General features: G+C 43.9%; 1 protein-coding gene across 7 annotated transcripts in view; it reads right to left on the bottom strand.

Annotated features, from left to right (window-relative positions):
* LOC310663518 (voltage-gated potassium channel KCNC1-like) overlaps nt 1–25,902 on the bottom strand; it is a 51,566-nt gene that overhangs the window by 9,486 nt on the left and 16,178 nt on the right. For 5 of the 7 annotated variants that reach the window (XR_014504522.1, XR_014504523.1, XM_083411428.1 and 2 more), the window contains exons 3-4: nt 19,350–20,283; nt 10,326–10,520 (exon numbers count right to left, since the gene is read on the bottom strand). Coding sequence is in view for 4 of the 7 variants with exons in the window: in XM_083411428.1 (XP_083267554.1) it covers nt 10,326–10,520; nt 19,350–20,283 (1,129 nt within the window). In the remaining 3 variants the exon portion in view is untranslated. Of the gene's footprint in view, nt 1–1,146; nt 1,268–10,325; nt 10,521–19,349; nt 20,284–25,902 lie in introns of all 7 variants that reach the window. The other 2 variants (XR_014504521.1, XM_083411426.1) reach the window with 1 other exon arrangement.

The raw sequence follows: 25,902 nt of genomic DNA, 5'->3' as shown, positions 1-25,902 counted from the left end.
CCTGCCCAAAAGTGTAACACCCTGCAAGCAAGTACCAGAGAGAGGCGGGTGGGTGGTCCCCCTCCTCTCCACAGTGTTCACCAGCATGTGCACTTATAAGGCAACAAGAGCTAAAGGGGCGTCCCCCTCGTATGCCCTCACTCACTTCCCCAGCAGCACTCCTGCTGTCAGATATGCCAATCAGCAAGTGAGCATGGTATACGAGGCTAGTGCCCCTGCCAGGAGCCAAAGTGAAGGGGGGTGCTGGGGGCAGAACCATTAAGTTGCCTCCACCCTGTGCCAGGTACCAAAGTCAGGCCATGTGAGAAGTTTCTCTCCTAATATTGGAGTTTGGAAATTGTTCAGTGATTCAGGACCAGGACAGACAAAAGAGGATCAGCAGCTTAGAAATCGTTGACTAGAATTCTGATCCGTTTTTGATGGTGTTGCATGACCACCTGAAACTCCTTCAGAAAGAAGAGTTGAATGGCAGCAGTAGCACAAGAAAAAGAAGGAGAAGGAAAACCATATTTGGGAAGATCTAACAGGGCTTCCCTTAAACCCTACAGGTAGCATTGGTGGAATTGCCTCAGAGACTCAGCGTTATGTGTAGTCTGCAGTAAAAATGGAGAGCAGCATTCTGTGCCAAGATAACTTCAATGCAGCAACACTAACTGGGGGGTGGATTGAAACCTGCAACCTATATAAATGTGCAAATTTATTTAATTTATGCATGCTTTTAGGGGCCTTATTTTGACATTACTATGCCCACCACACCAGGGAGAACCAATAAAGCCCAGTCCTCTTCCTCCAGGGAAATCCTGAGGATTCAGCTAGATGCTACGTAGGTTAGTGGTGATCCTCATTCTCCTGCATTCTCCAATGAACCCCAAAATGGTTGCTTCCGTTTCTTTCTTGGCATTTTTTCATTTTTGCTTTCCTCTCCATGCAACTATGGGTGGAACATTTTGGTTCCTCGCTTCAACTGCTTTATTCTTCATCTGAGTCCTACTAGAAATGCAGCTGGTAACTCTAGGTGCTGGAGGAGGGGAGCTGCAAAGTGGTCAATGGTGGCGAGTTTTGCAGGGAAGGCAAGCGACAAGGAGGACTAAATTGCAAGAGTGAGTAATGGGGTGGGGAGTGGGGTGATGTGGGGAGCCTACTCACCAATTCCCTGCATTCCAGGCATCCTACTCATGCTTCCAGGGGGCCGCGTTGGCATTGTAGTCATGCAGGTACCAGGAGGTGGCAGAGGAGTCTGATGCTGGCTGCGGCAGGCGGCGGGCGCCTATGGGGCCCGGGTTTGGTGGGCAGTGGGGTAGAGGGGGAAGGATAGGGGGTAGGAGCAATGGATGGAAATGAAAAGGGGGTAGGAGAAACAGACAGAGGATGTGTGAGGAGGAGGCACTGAAGATGGGCATGTGATGAAGTAGAGGAAGGCACAGCTGTGAAACACCCCTCTCCCACCCCTCACCCCTCTCTTGCCCATCTCCCAACCTGAGCTCAGGACTCCTGGTGCCCAAACTCACCTGTCCTGATACATTGGGTTTCCCTCCCTCAGGAGTCCTGCTTTTTTAGCTTCTAACGCGCTACCGCTAAGAGGTAAATCTGCATGATGTCATGGTTAGGACGCTTGCCATAGATGAGAGAGACCTGGGTTCAAATCCCCACTTAACCACGGAATTCACTAGGTGGCACTATCTCTGTGCCTAACCTAACTCACTGTGTTGTTTATGAGGATAAAAGTGGTGGGGAATGATTCTCTGTGCAGCCTTCAGAGAGGAAGTGGAGGGCCATTAGTATGTCATGTTTAATGACAGAGCAGACTTCTGCGTCAATCATTCTAAGCTGTTTTTAAACTATAATTTTCATTGCTGTATTATTACTTAATTATGACTGGATAGTGCTGTTGTTTAATAAATGTGGCATTATTATTATTATTATTATTATTATTATTATTAACTAACAAGACTGCTTGCATATTTTATTATTACTTGGCTTGTAATTAGTTTCTTGTTAAAACAGGCAGGTGATCTCCTGCTACGCTTATCCTGATTTGGGACAGTAGACTCCAGCGGTGCTTTTCTCTGTCACGTCATTTTCACTGCTGCTTGCTGTCTTGCTTGATTCCCAATCTATCTGAACGAGCTGCAAAATTATTTAGCAATGTCCTCAGTAAGGTACTATTGTTGGGACATGGCATGGGGGAAGCCTCAAATCCCAGTTCAAGAATGAGTTCACCTTGGGCCAGTGAACATTAGTCAGCACAGCCCTACTTTGTGATGATGATGGTGGTGGTGATGAAGAAAATGAGGGTGGCTTGACTGCTGCCTTGACCACCTTAGAGGAAAGGTGGAATATAATGAAAGCCAGTAACATACAGCATCTTGTAGATGTTTTTGTTTGAAGGCAATCTAGAAATAATGGTTAAATAAGAAGAGAAAAGCTGTGCTTTTAATAGGAGATCCTAGCAACTGAACCTGGGGCTATGTGTGCAAACTGTGAGCTCTACCGCTTAGCTGTAGCACCTTCCCTAAAATGGCCAAAGCATTGGTCAGGAATCAAACAGGCCTCCCTTGTGACACATCAAGACCATGGGGTGTAGGAAGGGGAGGCAGACCACCCTGGGTGCCCTCACTGAGGGGGGTAACATTCAGCTTGCTGTCCACAACTCCCAAGCCTACCCCGAGCCGTTGGGGTAAGGGGGGGGGGAGCTGCGCCGCTTTGCCGGTACCATTCCCCCCTTTCCCCTTCATTTTGACAGCTTGGGGGAGGCTTGGGAGTCGCGGGCGGGCAGCGTGGTGAATGGCCGCCATGGGTGGCTTGCTCCGGGCACCCGAGTGGCTATCCCGCACCTGGGAGGGCACCCTCCATGCCACACACCCCTCGGGAGCTCGCCCGCCCTGGGCAGCACGGGCATATGCTCCATCGCTGCACTGACCCAGAAAATAATGGTGTGCAGCACTGACGAAACAGCAGCACACAAGCTTAAAACAAAATAAAACCCTATAATTCTGTGACTCACTCCCATCAGCCCCATCCTGTCTTGCCTAAGAATTTTTCTGTGGTGCAGATGGTATTCAGCAGTCTCCTCATGCTGGCCAGGCTACCAATGTCCTAAATTTTCCACCAGCTGGGAACACAGCTCTCTCTCTCCCCCTACCCTCCCATGAAGGAACACCCATTATATTCTGAGCTACAGGGAATATGATAGGCGATTAGTGCAAGGCACAGGATGGACTACACCACCCCATTGGAAACATGATTACTATGCTGAACAGAAGACCCACTCCGTCGTTTACTTAGCATAATGTTTAACCCAGCAGTCCTCGGCTTGATCTCTCTCCCTCTCCATATCAAGTTTTAATTTTATTTTATTGTGCGTGTGCGCATGCGCGTGCTCAGCCTTGGTGCTATGCAATAAGAAAATTTCCATTTGCAGACATCTGGATTAACAATGATGCACAAAGCAGTGGCCTATTTCCCATGTTAATTTGCATACATTTGGATTAGGATGTAAAGAGCACTTAATCTCTAAGAGGTACGAGGGCACAAATCACCCCCTACTATCTGCCCTAAAAATTCTGCTCCCCAGTATTAAATCTGGCATAACACTGTGCAGCTATTCAGTGGAATTGAAGCTCTGCACATGCTCAGACATTCTATTTATTTTACTGTAATGTATTCCGGGAATGAGCCCTGGTACTGAAATCAGATTCTGTAGCTGTGTGCCTTGGCTCAAACCTCACCTCCAACATTTTGTTACAGTTTGTGCGCATTGGAGATTTATTAATGTCTATAAGCAAATCAGCAGTGGTCTTACCCTGAGTATTATATTTGATTTAAAAGCATACGTCAGTGAATATTCACATATTTAGGGCTTAACAAGTGTATGCAAATGAACAGTACATTGAGTATTTTTAAAAACGTGTTTGTAGATTAAAATCCCAGATGAACAGCTGGTCTAATCGCTTAACTGCAAACATACGAAAGATGCTGTAAGCACTCTAGAAGGGTACTCTCTATTTGCATGGGGGCAACAGATTGGCTTAACAGCCCCAGCTGATGTCCAGTTTGAACTGATTGGGTGCCAAGCATTTCACAATGAAAACAGGAACATGCTTGTCATACTCCTCATTCAAAAGAGCCCTCCACTGCATGTTAATGAAGACTCTACTCTGTCCGTTGCATGCTTTATTTCTTTAGTCTGCAATAGCCTGACCTTCACAAGGTGGTTGTTATTTTGATTACAGATATATTTGAAACCACAAAACTGTCTAGTAATGGATCACAACCCAAAGTATACCCCAGCACCTCAGCACCTACCTGATATGGTAGGTTGTGCACTGCACACAAGGCAAAAATAAGGACACTGATTTACCAAGGCCAGTTAACCCAAAATAGGGGTTGTCCGTCATAAACAGAAGCAGTTGGAGCATATGGAGTTCTTGGATATCCCCCAGAACCATCTGCGACACAGAGAGGTTCTGTGGCCAATGCACAGGAACTTCTAGGGGGAAACAGGTGACATGGAAAGGGCTACTTCAGGGCAAGACATCGGAAAACTACCAGCCTGCTGATGAAAAAGGCTATCGCCACAGTAAACTAGTTGTGCTCCAATTCTAACTCCACTTTCTTGGAAGTAAGCCCAAGTCCTCAACAGGACTTAATTCTGAGTGGATGTGGTTAGGATTGTGCTGTTAGGCTCTAGGGTGGCATAGCACTCTTTATACTTCAGCTAGTAAGCAAGAACATCAAGAGCAATGGTTTCCCTTCCTTTTTTAATTTACATACACTGGGATTAATTAGCAATTGTGTATGAACAATAGGCTTTCTCCCCTCTGGCCCTTTGCTTCTCTCTCTTATCCAGCAATCCAAAACCCATTTAACTCCAAAAAGGAGCCTCATATAAGTGAACAGGTGATCTCTCTCCACAGTGCCTGGTTAATGGATTGCGGCCTTAAGTCTGCTTTTCATGCATCGTGTTTATCCTGAGGCTGTGATGTGATAAATTACCAAGTGGTATTTCAATAACACCATCGCTTTATTCATGCTTGTCCAGACATCTTTTTAATCTGGTGGTAAGATTGCTGTGGCTCTTTGCCAAGGACATTTCCGCCCACACATGTGCTCCTAGGTGATATCCCAGAATGCACTCTGGCATATCTGGGACCACTGAGACTGGCTTAAGTGTGCCAAGTGTGGGGAGGGGACAACTTTGTCTGCTTCTCCATGTTTGCTTGGAGGACCCAAGAAAGGAAAATGGGGTCAAATACAGTGAACAGAGGTACATATTTTCTTTAGTGCACACACAAGGCTAGGTAGACCTTTACCCAATTAAAGCAAAAATTGTCCACTATGACACCCTGAACTCCACCTATGGTAATCAGGTGCAAATATTTGTTGATCAAAAGCACTGTTCTATTAAGCATCAGATTTTAGTTTTTTAGAAATTAGCTTTAATGTAAATCTAGAGAGAGACTGCCAAAAGTAAGCACCATTTTAGCATTTGCATTCCCTCCTTTATGAGAAAGGGAAAATGCCTTTTCCAAGGTGATACCTTCTGTGACAAGTATGCCTCTGTTGGTTTTCCTACATGTAAATATTTGATTGATGGATTAATGAACTAAAACTCCTGTGAATAATAACAAAGATTTATTTTAATCAGATGGCAGATATTAAAAAAAAAAAAAATCCGCCAGGGACAGTTTCCCTTGCAAGAATACAAGCAGCTAATTCTGCTAAAACTCCCTGTTACACATTTTGGTAGAACAAAAGGAGTGTTTTCTTTTTTACTCACTATTACAGTAGCCAATTGGGATCAAAATATGATTGTGCACTTTACTGTCAGCTCCACCAATTAATACTAGTCCCCACATTAATCAACCAAACATTTAGTTGATTAACTGAGTAAAGCCTGAGGCTCTAATTAAGACCTGAAAAAAAAATAAAAAGAACCAAGTTTTGGGGTACGTTTGTTTGTTTAGCTGATTGAAGCCTAACACTGACTATGAGAGGACAAAAGACTAAATAGAGGTTGGGAATTAGAATTTGCTACCTTGTTAAACACAAAATACATTTAGCTGAACAGTGCACTTGGGTTCTTGCATTGTAATTGTGAGTACAGTAAACATAACCTTTACTGATGGATTGTGTTTGAAGTGCCAAAGTATTTTGTTATAAATTCCAGAGGGGTAGCTATATTATCTCTTGCAGCAAAAACAATTTAAGAGTCTTGTAGTCCCTTAAATTCCAACAAATTTATTATGGCATAAGCTTTCATGGATTCGAGCTCAGTGACATTTGTTAGTCTTTAAGATGTCACAAGACTCATTGAAAGTATTTCTGAGTAGGCTCCTCCTGAACTTCAGGAATAACTTTCTCTCAGTCTCTCATGACCCTATTCCTCACTCAATTCTAGCTACTAATGTAAGATTACTATCAGTGGAGGTGAGGTGGGTGTAGAAGAACCCCTCTGGCCCATTAACAGAAATTTTATAAACAGAAAACAGCAGGTGAAGCTTTTTTTTTGCAAACAGCAATGCATGATCAATTGCTAATGGTTGCAGAACAAACAGCAGTTAAAGGGGCACCTATGCAGGTTTGGCTGAAAAACGGTCAACACTAACCAGCATCCATTGAACTAAGTGAGACTTGCTTCTAGGTAGATATGCATTGAATTGCAAGGATATCAGGGATGGATTCAAAATATGCCCTGCTACCCATTTCAGATAAATGGAGGGAACCATAGGCAGATCAGTCACATTAGCAATGAATTTCTTCCCAAGCACTACAATGTTTAATCAATAAACAATTACATTAATCATTTAATAAAAATATCTGCTTGGTTTAAAAAGGTGTTTTGATTAATCAGACAGCAGATTCTATTGCCCCAAAAAGGTATTAGTTTTAATGCAGGCATCCTTAACAACTGCATATTGCAAACACACTTGAAAGAGGCATTTCCACTTTTATTGCACATATACACATAGTATGCATGTGAAAATCTCTCTTTTAAAATACCTGCTATGATGCAAACGTATCTGATGTATATAAAAAAATCCCCTTCAGAGGTACTGCTTTACCTATATTCAAATTTGTGCAAATCTAAATTTATTAATTGGCTAAAACTCACATAGTTAATCATCAGAGTTTCCTTTAATCTTGGTGGGAGTCCTGCTACATTCACCACTAAGCCTGGGGTATCAGGTGAAACTCAGAGCTCAATCCAGACTTCCTTTTGTGTCACGTTTCTAGGCACAGGCCTGTGCTTTAAATCTCCATGTCTGAATGCTTTTTTTTTATCCCAGCACTTTCACTGCAAAAACCCATTCTTTACCACTGAAAACAATCCTGCGGAAAACCTGAATTGCTGTTTGTTCTGATTCAGCATTAAGGAGCAGGTTTTCCTGAGGAAAGCTCTTAGACAGGGAAAGTGCAGATCCATGCCCAAGAAGGCACAGGGCAAAAAGTAAGTGTGGATCAGCCCTTAGGCTTGTTTTGCTAGTCAGGAAAGCTGGGAGACTCTGCCCTTTGCTGGAAACTGGCTGCTGCATCAATTTATATGAGCCATGTGACTTGTAAGACAAGAAGAACTCTGTTGTGCACCTGTGGTCCCTTTGCTTCCTTTTCCTGACACTGACTGCCCAAGACTGAAACCGCAAATTGATTAACTGGTTAAGTAATTAAAAATTGTTTTAGTTGACTAAAAAGACACCGCCAGTTAGTAAGACAACTCTTTTCTTAAAATAATAATAATTTGAAATGGTGCACAACCAACACCATCTGAGAAAAGCCATTCGCCAGTGCCTGCTGTAACATATGCATGCACCACCAAAACTTAAAGGAAGTACACTTCCTTTCTTCAAAGCTATTGTTTTAGTCATCATATGCCAAGCTGACTAATTAAAACTCACTTGGTTGATAGACTACAATTTCTTCAACCAAGTGATAACCTTAATTCTGCTTGATGAAGAATTCTGTGCAATTCAAAGGTCTGCATGCTGTTATGCCAAATGAAGTCTTCCCAGTAAAATATCATACCTATACCAAAACCTATTTTATGTCTCAAAAGCTGTGGACCAGAAAGATAATTGTCAAGATTTGGACCTAATGACAAGTGGCAAGCCGACAAGTCGCTGCTCCCTTGAGCTCTCTGTAGTTGCTCCTTGCCTGCTTCTTGCCGATTCTCCCTGCTGTGTAACACCTCGAACATCTGTCGTGTTCTCTCCCTCGGTGGAAGTAAATACCTCGTCAGCTTTCATTTGCTGCCTCCTCCTGTTCCCCTGCTGTGACAGGCACAACCTTGTCCCTGTTTGAGAGGCTGCCTGCTGCTAAGATCAGCTTCTGACAGATGCTAGACCAGCAGTTATAAAACACTCAACACACGTTGCTGCTGATTCCTCTCCAGAGGGGCAATGTCCTCCCATACCTTTCCACAGTGAGATGGGCAAAACTAAGATTGGCTCTCGCCTAATTTAGGATGGAGGACTGCAAATGGAAGAGGTCTCATAAGAACTATTGGTAGGTTTTCCAGCACTACTGAAATCAGATTGATCAGTGACAGCAGTCCAGTATTTAAACTGTAAATTCTAAATTGTAATGATGCCTTCCAATGTTAATAGCTAACTGCTCTGCCCTAACTAGCTTTTCTGTCTATGCAGATGACTGTGGTTTTAAAGGTTGTTGTTTTTTTTAAAAAAGGGGAAATCTTAATATGTATATATGACTATGAGAACCTATTAAACTGACCACTTTTCAGAAATCTGAAATTGACCTCCTTTCAGCCTCCTTTTTGTAAAAAAATACAAGTTCCTAAGCCTCTCTCTGGGAAAAAAGTGCAGAAGGACAAACTCTCAAAGCCTAATGGGGGCAGGTCAACAGACAAGGGAAGAAATCCTATCCACATCCTATCCATGTTCCTCATCCCTGTATCCTGTACCGACTCCCCCTTGCATTGGCTTCCTTATCCAATTATAGTCAACTTTCACAATATTTGAAATTTTAAATGATCCTATTTAAAGTACATAATTTGTGTTTTTTCAGCAGAGAGACTGAAATTCTAGGTTGGGTTCTATAGGGACATAAACATTTTCCATCGAACTCTAAATGCATAGTTTCGTATTCTGAAGCTGGTCCCCCAACAAACCTCTCTTTAGCTTCACCCGAGTCCTGAAATAGTTTGGGGATTTGAGAACACTTTAAGAGAAATTGAGGAGTGGTGGTGGAAGCACTAATTGCATTGGTGGCAATTTCTCATGAAACTACTATTGCCCAGAATTGTCAAACCACATTTTGAACTTCGAGAGTTTGCACAGGCAGCTTTAAAACAAGAAATGGCCCCAAAATGAATGAATGGAAAACACCCCCCAGCTTATTTATATTTGACTCATTCACTTAGGTTTACATCCTACCTAAGGCTCACAGCAAACATAATCTTTCTTGACTGCGCTCCTGAAAGGTAGCTTATTATTACTATTTCCATTTTATAGATGGGGAGTGGTGTTTATGGGGTCCATGTTTAAGTAAGGATTTAAAACCAGGTCAGTTGGGTTAAAGTCTGTTTTTTTTTCCTATTCAAAGGACAACAACAGCAGGGCAAGGGTGGGTAGGAGGGAGAATACTGGTAGGATTTTCATCACAACCAGTCACTGAAAATAAGGTAGTCTACTCTTTGCTGCTGTTGTTTCCTTCAAAATGGTAGCTTCAGGTATGTGAAGAGCACCTACAGTCACTGTGGGACAGAATGATACAAGTAAGGGAAAAAACATGGAAGGAGATGGGGGACTGACACAAAGCAAGGGCTGACCAAAAAGCATCTATTTGTTGAGTGGATGTGATAATGGAGCTGGGTGTGTGTGCAGGGAACATAACACAGGGCTGAGCTGGTAATCTCGGAGGTCATGAAAATCACAGGAAGCAACTGGGAATGCTGGAAGGGGAGGACCTACTTCTCCTTCCCCAATTTGAACCCAAATTGCTTAAGATCAATTGTGCTGGCTGGTTGCCAATTGAAAAGAAACACTAGAGGGCGCTGTTCTTGGAACGATGGATGCTGTTGCTATGGTAGCAAAGATGGGCAAGTTGAGGCCTTCCAGTTGCTAGGGCATCATCTGCCACATTTTAATTTGTCATGACCTTTTAACCCTCATGACAGGGTTATATTTAAACAAAGTACACATTAGCAGTTGCCTTTTTTTACCTCAGAAATGTGGCAATTTGAGGTTTTGCTATGACAAGGGTTATGGAGGTGGTGGTGATGTGGGGAAGGGAGATGTCGTACTTGGACTACTTGTTTAGATGCTCTTGCGAAAGAGACAGGGCAAAAAGTATGCACATGGATGTACCTTTTCGGATGTTCCCATCAGGTGACTGACCAAAGTCACCTGTGGAGAGGAGAAAGCAGGCTCGGTCACGGTTGTAGCGTTCCCGACCGCCAGGTGTGACAGGTGACTTCTCCTCAGGTGACAGAGCCTGGTCTATGGTGGGGCAGTCCTCATTAGCCAATGCTGCATTTGCTGCATCACCATTCTGCTTGGAATCTGTGAACGGATAAGGGAAAGGGGTGAGATTGGAAAAAAGAGAAGTGACGCACAAGTAAGAAGAAACCTCTGACTCCTGGCTTCTCAATAGTACCTTTGCACCTTCCCCAGAATTCCCAGCTCAAAAAACAGACAAAAAACAAAACAACCACCTAGCTACCTTTCCCATCCTGAGATACAACAAATATTTTTTGGGAGTGTGGGTGGGTGGAGCAAATTCTTAGGCAAACACAAATTTGCTTGTCTGTAATCAAATCAATTTTCTTCTAGCAGCAATTCTTTACACCATTTTTATCGTAATGAATGCTGCTGTAAGTTTTTAAAGTACGTACTCTGCAAATCAGATGTACATTACTGAATTGAGCAAGTTGATGCTTTGCATAATTGCCTTAAAATATATAAATGATGATCAATGTCCAAAGTGTAGAAATAAAATTTCAAAAAATCTTCCTAGATTTAAACTGTTTTGAAAACTTCGGGTCAGCTAAACCTTTCTGAGAAAATGAACTTTGGACTTTCCTCCACTTTCTATTATTATATTTGGGCCACATTCAAGTTCAGTTGATGTAAATTGATTACCTATTTCGCTACCCTTTTGTACTCACATTAAGATTTGCTCAAGCAAATGGGTGAAAAGAAGAAACTGTTATCTCTGTTAACATGTGATTATGAGGATTCTTGTAATATGTGGAGTGTCGCTTGTGATAGGAATAGTGATTCCCTCCTTAAGGGAAACTTGGGAGTTGTATTATGTGGAAGAACTAGGAACCTCTTACAAAACATTTCTCAGGTTCTGTGAAGGAAATCATAGATTAAATAAATGCGTAGTGCAGAAGTGTTCTGAAAGAAAGCAGCTACAAAATGCATTATTTATTTTAAGCACAGTTCATTAATCAAACAGAAAACATAGTAAGTAGCTCATACACTTGTTGTTGCTACCAAGTAAAAATGTACAGATAAAGAACTTTTGGGTTTGGAGGGTTTTTTTAGGTTTTCATTCCTAGAGCTACAATAGTCTGAAATAATATCCATTTTGTGATGGCCTTTTGATATGTGAATATCAAGAGCTGCTATCCCTTAATAAAAGCATCTTTGTTGTCCTCATTTAAGATAATGATCCATATCAAGCCTCTCAGTTTTGATCAAACAACTTTGAGAAGGGGAGTTCTCCCCCTCTGATAACGACGCCTATCATTTGATCAGTAGAATTGGTGACGTTATTGTAGGTTAACATAGATAATTATATCTTATCTTGTGAGGCAATTATTCTAGAAAGGGGGACAGGGTCACCCCTGCAGAGAACAGTTTTTCTGAGAGAGAAAGGCTCCATGAAATTGTGGAACAATATTGCAGACAGGAGGGAGCTTTACTGCATACAAAATAAAGGACTGAAACACTCCCTTGCTGGCATGGTGCAGCCTTTAATTTCCAAAAAATAACATTAAAAACAAAATTTCAGAAAGGTCATGGGAAACTATTGAAGGTGATGTGTCTTTCAGTGATGTCACAGGCAAACTTATCCATCAGGTTCCTATTACACTGCACAATCAAATTTCACACACTGTAGACAGAAAAATCACATGTTCCCAATATCACAATAATGGTGTTTGAGTGCTGGCAAAATCATGTGCTGAAACAAATAATGTTTTTGGGTTTTTAAAAGATTTCTGAAAGAATCCTGTGCCACTAATAATCAACACCTGCATGTGTATTGAACACGGTTCATCCACCCCAAACCCAGTCATCTGATAAGCTCCTAAATTTAATCCCATTGCTTCTTAGCCTCTTTTCTAGCAAATAGGATGAACAACTGCTCCTGCTCTTTCTGACATTTTTTAATACTTGGCAATTGTTGCATATACTCTTCTCCCCCCGATCTTTCCCCCTAGGTTAGTGAATTTCATATTGCTGCCCTCGGGGACTTTTTCCGCACTGATTTGTTGGCTGAGTAAACGTTGCACATCTCCATGGAATCCCCGCATGTCGCAAAAGATTTCTAGGAACAGTTTGAAAACCACAGCTCTAGGCTAAACATACTCAGTTCCTTTAGCCTTTCCTGGCATGATTTGTCTTCTCGACCCTTTCGCGTCTTTCTAGCTCTCCTCAGAATCTGTTGTCAACATCCTTCTTTATTAAACTTGTGCCCAGAGCTAAACTAAGTACTCTAAATGTGGTCTAACTAGGCCCAAATGAAATAAGTAGCATTACATTTTCTTTTGTAAGCCACTTTGGGTATGACTGTAATAGACAGTGGGGTATAAATGCTGAAATAATATAAGAAAAATAAAAAGTGGCCAGTGCAATGAACAAAATTAGCAGACCTCTCCACATGGCTCAGCCACTTCCTGAACCTTCCCATCTTTTTTTTTTATAAAAGATTTATGAAGATTTATGAACTCCCTTTTCCAAACTGAAGCATATTTCTCTTCTTTGCTTTAAAATAAATCAAATGGATTGCGTACTTCACAGAAAACCTATCCGAAGGATTACCAGATTTTTTTTTATTGGCTCTCCTCCTGTGCCTTTGAAAGCAGCCTGACAAACAGAACTGGGGCTGGTTGGACAATTAGGCACCTGAAGAGCATACCCTATATCAAGACACACTACCCTTCTTAAGGTCCACCACTGCCTCATGGTAGGGCTATTGTTTATATACAGAAAATACCTAAGAAGCTTTTCCTAGCCCAGAGATCAAAATCACCCCAGCAGATGCTGTGGAACCAGCCCCCCATCTGTTCTTCCTGAACCCTTTGGTTGTTCTCCTCTACTCTAAAATAGGTATGTGTCTGCCACATTACCTGTCATGCACCCACTAGGCTGCCCTCATCAGTGTTGAAGCAAGTTTCAGCTGCCGGCCCACTTACGAATTGCTTCGATTATGCAATTTGGGTGGGACACCATCTTGCCCTTTGCCTCAGGTAGAAAAATGTATTTGACCAGCCCTGGGAAGGGCAGTGTTGTGGAAATATGACTGGTGGAACAGCAGGAGGGAAGACCCTTACCAGCGTGGTGTACGGAAGTGAGGGCATAAACCTAGTTGGTGAAGTTGCGGGGAAGTTGTTGCCATGGGGACAGAAAGGCACTTACACTTGGATGTGAGGAACTGAGGTGGGAAATGTGAAGTTCCTACCAAGCAGCGGAGATATAAAACGGTGCACTGGGTGATGGGGGGCGGGATGCAGTGAGACAGAGGCTGATGTGTCTCCCTGATAGCATTAGGAGATGTTCTAGCAACCACATCCCCCTGGGCCTCCCCCTTTTCTCCCTCTGCCATGTTCGATGCATAGCCAAGATCCTGTCCAATTAAGTGAATCCTTGCTCCTCCACTGCACTTGCTGCAAATGGCCTTTCTGGCCCAGGGCAACTGGAGCGCTTGGGAGAGGATGGCAGGAACTGGCCGTGAGCCCTGGGGGCCCTACAGCATGCAACCTTCCCCCACCTCTGCCTTGTTGCCTGTCTTTGAAGATTTGCTGGGTGAATGGCCACCAAAGAGCAGGAGAACTTGTGTGTGTGTGTGTGTGTGTGTGTGTGTGTGTGTGTGTGTGTATGCGCAGAAAGGGGTAGTGGTCAGCTGCTTTCACTGTGATAGACTTTTCAGACTGTAGTCCAATTCTCGCCTGTCTGCATTCCCATTCCTCAGCCGCACCCCTTATGAATTCTGACTATCCGCTGTCAACTAGGCATCCTGCCTTTTCAAGCCTTCTCTGCTCAAAGGTATTAGCCTTCCCTATCTTTTCCTGCCACAAGCACTTTCCTAGTCTCAGTCATTCTAAAAGATCTCAAGAGGTCTTGCTCCTACATTCTTCATCCCCCCCCCAACTGCTCTCTGAAAGAGCCCAGAAATCTTCATAGATGGACCCACTGATTCCTAGGGAACCCAGTCATCCTGGCTCTCAGCCTTTGCTGGGGATGTGCATGACTGTCTCCCTTGTGGGATTCCCTGCCAACAACTTGATTGTCCTTGCCAGCTCATAGGAGGACCCATCTGCTACTTGAGCCCTAGTGTATCTTGGGTATTTGGGATGCTCTTTCCACATGCAGAAATGCAGGCAAGAGTCACCTCCTTAACTCTTTAAGAGCAAGCAATGCCAGGGAATCTTCACAGATGCTCTACTCTGCTCAAAGAGGAGAGGAAATAGGAGGGCGACGTATGTATTGGCAAACGCCCTTCAGTCCTGATTCTCAGTGCCTTTTCCGACAAACGGCTAGTGGATCAATTTTATATGTAAATCAAAATGAAATGTTCCAGTACTTCTAAATCATCTAAATCCTAGCATAGCTGCCAAGCTTGCCTCCTCCTCCTCCTCTCCACCCCCATCCCTCCGTAGAAGAAAATAATAATAATTCTTGATCAAATGTGGCTTAAGTTGCCAAAACAGGCCCTTCGATGTAGGCATATGAGTCATTTTGGAAGGACAAAGTTAATCCACAGCCAGAGATGGGCTACCCTAGACATCCTTACCCTGAAAAACAGCTAGATCAGGTCTTTTCATGCAAAGGGAGAAGCAGCTTTTGCACCAGAACAAAGAATCAGCAGCTAAAAACCCAAGGGAGGAAACTGGGATGAAGAAAGAGAGATTAAGGCCACTGGCTTTCAAACTTGCTGACCCCAGAGAACCCTGCCAGCAGCATCCGTTGGTCTGCTGCCAAACCCCTCTGCATTGCAAAGGATTCTGGGATGCATTCTAGGGGGCATGCATGGTTTGTGAAGGATGCTGGTTACCCTCGCAGGGATTTGGCATTGCTCCAGATGAACTGAGAATGCACTTTAGGATGCAGTTCCAGCTTCAGGATTCTGGGGGGAGTTTGCACAAGGCACCCTTAGTTGGTCCCCCTTAATCTGGAAGACATGATTTGAGAATGTTATTGTGTAGTCTCTGGTCGTCTTGGGTGCTCCAAGAAAAGCGAAGTGGTACCTTTGCTAGTATTCAGGCCCTGTGGTGCTTAGATTACAGAAGGAGGGGGCTTCTCTCCTTTGCTTTTGGGATGGCACCCTTAGCTTTTCAGAAAGCTACAAGGGCTGTGATTTGCCTTGAACATTTAGATCTTGCCCTTCTAGCACTTACATACTACTTAGGACGGCTAACAACAATTGAAATCCACTATAAAATATTAATGTTCTAGGAAATACAGTAGGTTGTATCCAATGCTAGCTCTACTCAAAGCAGACCTATTGAAATGGATGGACCTAAGTAAGAAATGGTCATTAATTGCAGAGGGTGTACTCTGAGCACTGGATACAGTCAAATATATACAACCAGAGATAATAAAATAAGACAGGTGTAGCTGATAAAACAAAAGCATTGGAAAGCAAAAAATAAATAAATACCAATATGAAAAACCAAAAAGGTTTTTGTTATACAGCAAAATGCTGTTAAGTGAGGGGGTCAACTGAGGCCTCATCTGCAGTATACATTTAAAGAAGTATCGTAACCATTTTAAACAGTCATGGTTTCCTCCAAAGAATCCTGGGGGCTGTAAATTGTTAAGGGTACTAAGAGTTGTTAAGAGGCCCTTATTGCCCTCACAGAGCAAATAAGGAGAGGAAATGATTATTTAAACCAGCTCAGGGTCTCAATAGATCTAGGTCTGCTGGGAAATCCACCTGGGCACGCCATGGATGCTGCCTTGGGTTTCATAATGGAAAAAGGTGGGATATACAGTAAATGAAATGAATAAATAAAATGAGCCCTGAGGTCTCCGCAAAATGCCTGACCTCATCAATGCCTAGAGAACCAGTCAAAACACACACAAACTCTCCTTCAGCCGCACACTGCAGAGGAGGACTGCTAACGGTGGACAAGTTTTCAAAGCTTCTTACCAATAAGCTTCTGAGGAATGCCCATGTTTCTGTGAAGAGAGTTTGAAAACCACCGCACTATCCAGATAATTGCAACATAGCACTTAAAATCCTCATTTCAATTGGTATTCTCATTCGACAGTTAGAAGAACTGAGACAAAAACTTAATGACTTGGCCCCATCCCCTTGGTGACTTCGACGCTGAGCAAAGATTTGAGCCCAGGTCTCCTAAAAATACCCGTGGAGCATTCCTTGCCTCTGTGATATTGTTAGCTTACTGCCTCCCTTATATCAAAAGGTAAAGTGCAGGGCTGTATACAAAGCAAAGAGAGGAAGACAGTTAGGAGAAAGAGCTTCATTTGCCAACATTACAGCCTTTGCCTTAGTAAAACTCTGCCTCTTAACATAACCAATCTCCTGTCCAAGATCCATTATATCAATCCAGTGGGAGCTTCCTCATCTCCAGTCAAAACTTGGCCCTACTAACTCTTCTCCTGCTTTTATGTCAGGTGATGTGGTGTAATCTTGGCTCATTTCTGACACAGACGTACTATGAGGTAAAGAGAGGTGGCGGTCTCAGGACAGCTGATTTTGGTGCCGTTAAGAGTGGCAGCTTGGAAGACTGACAGATCTGACCCATGGGATACAACCCACTAGAAAGACTGCTTGTTCAGATTGCAAAATATTTTAGCTACAAAATGTATTGACTCACATTTCTGGCTTTCCCTCCATATCTAATGGTCACCAGTGAACTTTGGCCAATCAATGGGAGGGGGGAGGATGAGATACAGTTTTAAGAGACTGGCAGCTGGATTTTGAGCCAGTGAATCAATAACTGGTTTTGATTCTAGGAGCCCTGTGATTCTGTCCTGCTCACAGATTTGTGTGGCCTTGGGCAAGCTGCTATGGCTTAGGCTCAGCTATGTGTAAAATGGGGAAAAGAAACTCCTACCCTAAAGGTTCATCATAAAGGGGGGGAAATACTGCAGCTTATTATTTTAACTGCAAGATCTGTATGTCATAAGCAGCACTACTGGGTTCATTACAGTAGAGCTGTGTTTAGTCTGTACTATTTTTTCATATCATCAACAAAGTACAAGCTATAGATCTTTCCTTATCTATTTTGTTTAATGAAATTTACTCTGCTTCCTCTTCTGCTTATTGGGAAGTGCAAAGAGCAAGAAAGGGAGCACAGGACCCCTCTTTAGGATGCTGGAAAGACTTCTGAAATTTCAAAGCGTTTTTTTCGCATCTCTATGTAATTGTTAAGGGCTGGAAACCTGCTTAGAGAAATAAAGCAGAGATTCCCTGGATGCTGAATTCCTCACTGAGTTTAGGTTTCTGCATATGTGTGGCACTTGAGCAGTGCACATCATAAACTGGAATCACAGTGCTGGTTCACACACATGTGTATATGGCACAAGCTGTCTGCTCTTGATTGTTGTATGCTGGAATGGCTGGCAGAGCAATGTATAAACTGACTCCACTGAAACTATACCAGGTAACAGTCAACCAGCTTGTTTGGAGGGAACATGCTTCACTTTCCTCTAGCCTTTCTCTTATATTACATCTCTCACAAGGGCAGAAACTGTGCCATAGAGACTGTAAGGCATGGAGGGACAAGCACCCGATGCAGCAAAGCATCAGACAAGGAAAAGAATGTGACACAATAATATCCTCCACGTTTCTAGGAGACTATTATTTGAATTTAAAATTGCTGTTTCCCATGCTACTGATTGTATTAGCTGCTGTCAGAAGCAGCAGGGATGAGTTGGTTGAAGAATTGTTCCAAGGTTCAGGTTGAATTAGAATAGCAGTTTTCAAACTATGTTCCACAGAATAATGTGGTGAAATTATCTACAGAGATTTATTTTCTCCTTCTCCCATATTACTAGAATTTGAGCAGTGAGTGTGTGTGTAAGAGAGAGAGACCGAGACCTGAAATCGATTAGCAGTTGATTCAGGGACAAAGAAAGCAAACTGTTTATTTACAAAATGTAAGATCACTTTATGAAATATGCTGCCACAAAATGTGCTTATGGCCTCTGGCTTTGATGGCTTTAAAAGACGATAGGACAAATTCATGGAGGATGATGTTTCTATCAATGGCCTATTGGCAATGACAGAAAAATTTAAAAGTGCTGTGTTCAGATGCAGTATCCCATTGGTTAAACTGGGGGAAGTCTCTTGCCTGCATGTCCTGGTTATAGCCTCCTGAAGCCATCTGGCTGACCACTCTGGGAAACAGGATTCTGTACTAGATGGATTTTGGTTTGATCCAGCAGGGCTCTTCTTACATGTCTGAGGTTCATCAGGGTTTAACCTCAAAGAGGGTATACTGACGGCACTGACAAAACTCTACTAACATGACTCAGTCAGAAGAGCATGAGACTCAGGATTGAGGTTCAAGCCCCACATTGGGCAAAAGATTCCTGCATTGCAGGGGGTTAGAGATGACTCACACAGTCCCTTCCAACTCTATGATCTTTTGATCTCAGGGAGGGTGCTGGAATCCTAACCTACCATATGGAGACAGCTGTGGGATGCATAGGGCAAGGAAATTGAGGTTCAGCAAGACCTGGAAAGGAGGCCTGGAAGTATTTTATTCATTTTATTATTATTTTATTTATTACTTAAATTTGTTTGTCCTTTTTTACACAAGTGGCTTACAGCAGAACAGCTTATTTTTTTAAAAAATAATAATAATAATTAAGCAAATGAGCTATGGACAAGCTTTCCTGAAGGACAGCTTGCCCATGACTACCAACCTTCCTCTGCAGTGCAAAGAGGTGTACAGGATGCATTCTAAGGGTAACTCTCAGTTTCACATGGAGGGGAACAATGAGAGCGCTCTCTCTAAGATGCCCAAGAATCCTCTTAACAGCAGTTCCTCAGCATGTAACTCAGTGTGGAAAGAGGAACCCAGATGGAAGAAAGTTTCGAAGCTGCCAGATTAGGAGACTGTTTATGCAAATAGTTTGCATTTTTAGCCATTTCTGCCCTCAGGGTGTTTCCCACCCCCACCTTACCTGCCCTGTTGATCTCGATGATCTCCTCTTGAGCAAGGGGGCATGAGTCACCCTGGTTGCTGCGATGTGGGGACTGCATGTCCGGTTTGCAGTAGTTGGGAGACCCAGGCTGGGGGGCTCGTGGGATGTGCTTGTTCTTTTTCTTTGGTAGTTTCTGCTTGGCCATGGCCAGCGAATAATACATGCCAAAGTTGTTGACGATGACGGGCACGGGCATGGCAATGGTCAGCACGCCAGCCAAGGCGCACAGTGCTCCCACCAACATGCCTGACCAGGTCTCGGGGTACATGTCACCGTAGCCCAAAGTCGTCATGGTGACCACCGCCCACCAGAACCCAATGGGGATGTTCTTGAAGGTGGTGTGCTTGCTGCCTGTGATGTCGTCTGGGTCAGCCCCGATCCTTTCGGCGTAGTAGATCATGGTGGCAAAGATCAAGACCCCCAGGGCCAGGAAGATGATGAGGAGCAAGAACTCATTGGTACTGGCTCTCAATGTGTGGCCTAGGACTCTCAGCCCTACGAAATGCCTTGTCAGCTTGAAGATCCTTAGGATCCGGACAAATCTTACCACCCTCAGGAAGCCCAGCACGTCCTTGGCCGCTTTGGACGAGAGGCCACTGAGGCCCACTTCCAGGTAGAAGGGCAGGATGGCCACAAAGTCGATGATGTTGAGGGTGCTCTTGATGAACTCCAGCTTGTCTGGGCAAAAGATGACACGCATGAGGAACTCAAAGGTAAACCAGATGACACACATCCCTTCCACGTAGGTGAGGAATGGCTCCGTCTCCATCTCAAAGTCCACCTTTACGGTGGTGCCGTTCTCTGACTGTATGACCTCTGTCTTGTTTGTGATGTGGTTGAAAGCCTCGTGGGTCTCCAGGCAGAAGGTGGTGATGGAGATGAGGATGAAGAAGAGCGAGGCAAAGGCCACATACTGGAGAGAGAGGCAGGGCGTGGGGAAAGAGGGTGTGTAACAGGGGAGGATGGGGAAGAAAGCCATTAGTGCTCATGCATTCTTAGAAAAGACTAGACAGAGAAGGAACAGCATCCCCTACTGAAGGAACACATTTGTGCTTAAGCATCCATCCCTACCCACCCACATGGCAAACGAAAACAGAGTATGCTCCTGGCAGAAGGCAGATATCCCCTTTCCTTTTCTCATTCTCTATGCCAACAAGTGGAAAGGCATGCAGGCAAAGCTAAGACTTGGGGGTTGTAGGCTGGACTGGATTTCACTAGTGTGAGAGATTACGGTCACATTTTTGAATGTTCCCCTTGAGTTTGTTTTTTTAAATCCTTGCAAGTAGAAAAGTAGTCCAGCTTCTGATGAGCTAGTTGCCTGCTTGCAAGACGGTTTTTTTTTAAAAGGGGGGGGGGGCAGCAAAACTGCAGCATTTAAAAATAGTATTCCATCCCCCACACCACTTGCAGTCCTATCTGGCACCTCATTGTACTGTATGAGTAGAATAGGCTTAAGACAGTTAGAGTAGGGAAAGTGACAAATCATAAATGATAAACAATTATCGACTTACATTTCTGCAGCCTATAAAGGTAACTTACACCAGGTCCGTCAGGGCTATTGATCTTTAGTCCATTACTGACTGCCCTTACTGTCCATGGCCCTCCAAGGTCTCAGGCAGAAACTCTTTCCCAGCACCTGCCAGCTGAGACATTTGTCAATTTGATTGAACCTGGGACTTTTGCCATAGCTCCACCACTGAAGTATGGGCTGTCCTTTATGAACACAACACCATGGGCTCCCCAGCACCTGATGTTCAGTGGCATACTCAATGGAAGTTCCACTGGCCTATCATTACTAGTAGGCATTGCTAGCCTTATCCTCCATGAATTTGTCTAACCACCTTTTAAATCAGGAGTGGGGAAACCTGGCACTCCAGATTTTGCTGTGACTTCCGGCCACCATCGGCTCCAGCCACCCTTGGCCAATAATCAGGGATGACAGGAGCTGAAGTCCAGAAACATCTTGAGAGCTGACGCTGTCTTAAAGCCATACAAAATACCAGCAACCGCCACATCTATTACTGTTCTTCAGGAGCAGCTGCTTATTACATTTTTATCCTGTCCTTGTTCCAAAGGGCTTAGGGCGACACATCTCTTTCTCTTCCTTCATGCTTTATCCACAACAACCCTGTATGGTAGATTAGGTAGCAAGATGGCCTACTGAAATTTATGGTTGAGCAGGAATTTGAACCCAGGTCTCCCTAATCACACAATCCACTGTTCCACACTGGCTCTCTCGGCCAATGAGATTTTATATATAAAATTGCTACTGCTATTACCGTAACTCTTAATTAGGTCTGTATGCAAGGATACATCACAGTGTGGCACATATACATTCTCAATGTGGCATAAGGCCAAATTTTGGACTTGAAATAAAGGGGGACCTGGATTCAAATCCCTCCTCAGCCAAGAAACCCACTGGGTGACTTTGGGTCCATTGCTACCTCTCCGCCTAATCTATTTCATAGGTTCCCTGCGAGAATACATAGTTTGTGGTGGTGAGGTGCATGCATGCTTCCCTGTGCTCCTTGGAGGAAAAAAATAACATATTATTGCAATCAAATAAATATTCCATATGACTGCAGTTGTACCTTAGAAGCACAGGATTTGAAAACCGGCATAGTGTTCATTCAGTACCCTAAGATTCTCATCCTGAATTTTAAGAAAGCAACTCTGTGGACCTTATGACTGCAGTTATTCCCTGATTTGCATGAAGTACGTAGGCTGCAAAAACTGTTTTTCCTCAGGGTAAGATTTGAGTTGCCTTTGGTGAAGATAAGGCAGGGATGGGAAATGTGTGGCCTTCCCACATGCTTTTCGGACTCCGACTCCCACCGTTCCTGATCCCCGTCTATTCTGGCTGGGACTGATGGAAGATTGGAATTAACGAAATGTGGAGGGCACCAGGTTCCGCTTCCCTGGTGTTACCCTTGAGCCTCTCACAGCCCTATTAGGGCAGATCATCATTATTGTTTTTTTACAGATGAGAAATTATAGATGAGAAAAAGAAAAGGAAAAAAAAAATAACCCTGCCTGTAAGTGTCTCTGAAACTTTGGGACTGAGTAGGGGGCTTGACTGCCATTCTCTTTCCAATTTTCACAGCAAAACTTTGATGCGAGAAGGGGAGGGGAAACCCTTTCCCCTTCTTCCTCCTCCCATTCGTTCGTTTTTTTGGGTTTTTTTACTTATTTCATGCAATATTCCCACCAGTGAGCTTTTAAATAGTCTTAACATCTGCATTCTGATTAATGAATAAAGAGCGCTAGGAGGTTTCTGCTGAGGCTTCAGGATTGTGCCGGATGCTCAGCACCCAGACACCTTCTGTTACACCGTTCCCCCACTCCGGTGCCTTGCTAAAACCCGTGAAGGGAAGCAATGATGCAAGCAGTCATGTGCTTTCCTGCACATAAACTTACCACAGAAAATTCTGTAATTCATTCACATTTCCCATTGGGTACACACACACATACAGTTGCCACATTACCACAAAATGCTTTGTCACTGGAAGCACAACCCAACTGCTGTCCTCAGAGACAGATTCCTTACATAAGGGCATGCATGTCTGCCCCTCCATTTGCTCAGCCATTCCTCCACAACTGGGCAACATATGTGCACCTACACTGACCTACACATGCTCTCCCATAGACCTTGTGTCAATGCACACAGCAAAGAGCTGTTCCTCACGTGTATACAAGAAGCTACCTGCCCTTTTGTACCTGGCATTCCTTTGCGTGTTCACCCTGCACACATATACATGCCTTGCACATATGTACACACACACAACTTCCATCCATTTTCTCCCAACCGCAGGCAGTCCAACTGAGCACACTCAGTGCTGTGCTCTTTTGCAGGCCTGTAGATACACAGACCCTAATGTGCGTTTGCACACAAGGTAACACACCCTCATGCATTCCTTTCACTGCACTCCTATCCCTTCCTGAACACTCAATCAGGGATGCACATGCATCTCTGCGGTTGTACACATACCACCATGCAAGTCCACCTAAACAAGCTCATTGCTTAATGAGCTTATGCCGTATCTACTGATTTCAATTAGATTTAAGCTGGTTTAGTTGCAGACTAATCTGCAACCAAAACTCAGCATGTGTGCACATTCAAACATAAATACGCACAAATAGGCACACAAGACATTCAGTATACATTGTGTGCAGATTTACATAGGCATATATTCTATAGATCATGTTATATATACTTTTCATAAATATGTAGATCTTTATAGAGGTAGCCCTGATCTACAAACACACACACACACATGAGATCTTTTGTTATTATGCACATATCAAATGACTGTTCAATTTGAGCACATCCAAACATGCTTCTACACTTGCATGGAACATGACTTTCCCAGGCAACACTTCTTGCACCCATACATACCCACATACTTCCATGCATGTACATGCAGTTGGGCATGCTGTACACAGATACAGATAGCCCCATGTATCTTTATGCACACACTTAGCATGCATGTCCCAACACAGAGATCATATAGCCTTGTGCAATGCAGGAACACTTTCTTGCTCACACATATGTGTACACACACTTCACACTAACACATTTAACTATGGATGTGTGTGAGTGTGTGTGCATGCGCACACACACACACACACACACACACACCATATCCCCATCTCCTTCTGCAAAGCAATCTCTCTGCTTTCTCTTCCACTCGCTGGATCTCTGCACTGCACAGAATTCCCGTCCCGTCAGCAGTTTCTGCACACAAACCCTAGAATCTCTTTTGAAGCGCAGTGCGGTGCCCAGGAAGTGGGGGGGGGGGGGGAGAGAGAGAGAGAGAGAGAGAGAGAAAGGAGGAGGAGAAGAATGGGCAAGCCAAGGGATCCAGGAAGCACAGGACAAGGCATGGGAGGAGGGAGGAGAAGAGAAAGAGAAAGCAGTGATTGGATAGATGAATAAACAGAAAGTATAGAGGATAGATGGAACTGATGCTCTGATCTTGATTTTTGTGTGTGTGTTTTAGGTCTATCATTTTTCTCCAAGGTGGGGAGGGAAGGGAGGGAGGCCTTTTGAGATCCCAAAGGAAAGCAACGTTCCTGGGGACCATCTAGCATTGGTGACTCACTTCCAGAGTCTTGAGTTGTTCTCTCATATAATATTCCCAGCTGCTGAATATATTGGGTTGGTGATGCCTTCTTCTCTGTACACCCTCCTCTTCCCCACACATGCACCATTTTACAGCCATTATCTCCAAAACACACACACACACACTAATGAGGAAGACAGCTATATGGGTCCCCATTTTAGCAGCTCTGGGAGTCCCAATTCATTTTGGTAGAAATAATGAATTATGCCTCCTGGGAAAGATGGTGTGTGTCAGCAAATGGAGTTCAGGGCAGAATACATGGGAGAGAGAAGAAATATTCATATATCTGATTCTGGACCATTTTTTAATTTATTTTTTTGGTGCGGGACGGACTGATGCAAGGTCAGACACAGAGAATTAATGGAAACACCAGAAAGAGAAGACCTTGCTAGCACCTTCTTTCCACCTTCGGAGCTTCTCTTCTTCTAAATAGCCCCCAAATCCTAAGTCTCCGGTTCTCCATCCAACCTATTAGGACCCTGTTTGAAAAGATAGAGGTTTTGTCCTCTTACCACCACCCTGTCAAACCCAATCCTGCCCCCACCCCTCTGGGTTGGGATCCAGCTGTCCCTCCGTCAGCACAGAAATAGCCCCTTTTGCCTGAAATGAATGAGGGAGCATATTGAAGTAGCAGATGGGGAATCCAGTAGGGGTGAGAAGTAAAGGAAAAGTGTGTGTGTGTGTGTGTGTGTGTGTGTGTGTGTGTGCTTGGTGGTGGGCACAAAGTCAAGAAAAAGAAAAAGGAGGACATGTTATTCTGGTCCCTGGAAGAGTCATGGTTTGGCCGCCACTGTTACCCTGAGATGACTTTGGCTCTCCTCCTTGGCTGTTCAAAGCTTCTACTCTACAAACTGGACAGCTGATGGGGGCAAATTATTATCACAAATCGTTACGAGGTGTTCCCTGGACATTATGCAAGGCACCTTCAGTGGCTGGACTTTGGGGCAGAAGTCCAGGGGCCCACTCAGCAGAATGAGTAGCAGGGACTCAAGCACAGCACAGCCAGCTGACTAAATTTGGAAGTAGGTGGTCACATTGCCACCTTAAGAGGACTCTCCCCCTAAGTCCAAAGTTACTTAACTGCACCACATCAGCAACCCACCTCTCCTTGTGAGCAGCAAAGGAGAAAGTCAGCTCTCACTTGTCTTTCTACTCCTTGCAAAGCCAAAGTTACCTATGAATGTGGAACTTGCAAGAGAGCTGTCCTTTGGTGCAGGGCTTCTGCATTCACAAGGGGAAAGGATTGCCAGAGGTGGGCAGGGAAGGGAAGAGCTACTTATTCAGGGAGAATTCTAGCTATTCGGGGAGAAGCATGGGGTTTATTGAGTTAAAGCAGGGTAACCAATGTGATGCGCTCCAAATGTGGTTTTTTGTTGTTGTTTTTACTACAACATACATCATCCTTGACC

The sequence above is a fragment of the Podarcis tiliguerta genome (assembly GCF_965153285.1).
Source record: "Podarcis tiliguerta genome assembly, chromosome: 13".
Classification (NCBI taxonomy): domain Eukaryota; kingdom Metazoa; phylum Chordata; class Lepidosauria; order Squamata; family Lacertidae; genus Podarcis; species Podarcis tiliguerta.
The sequence above is the reverse complement of the archived record's forward strand: the minus strand, read 5'-3'. Positions and strand labels throughout refer to the sequence as shown.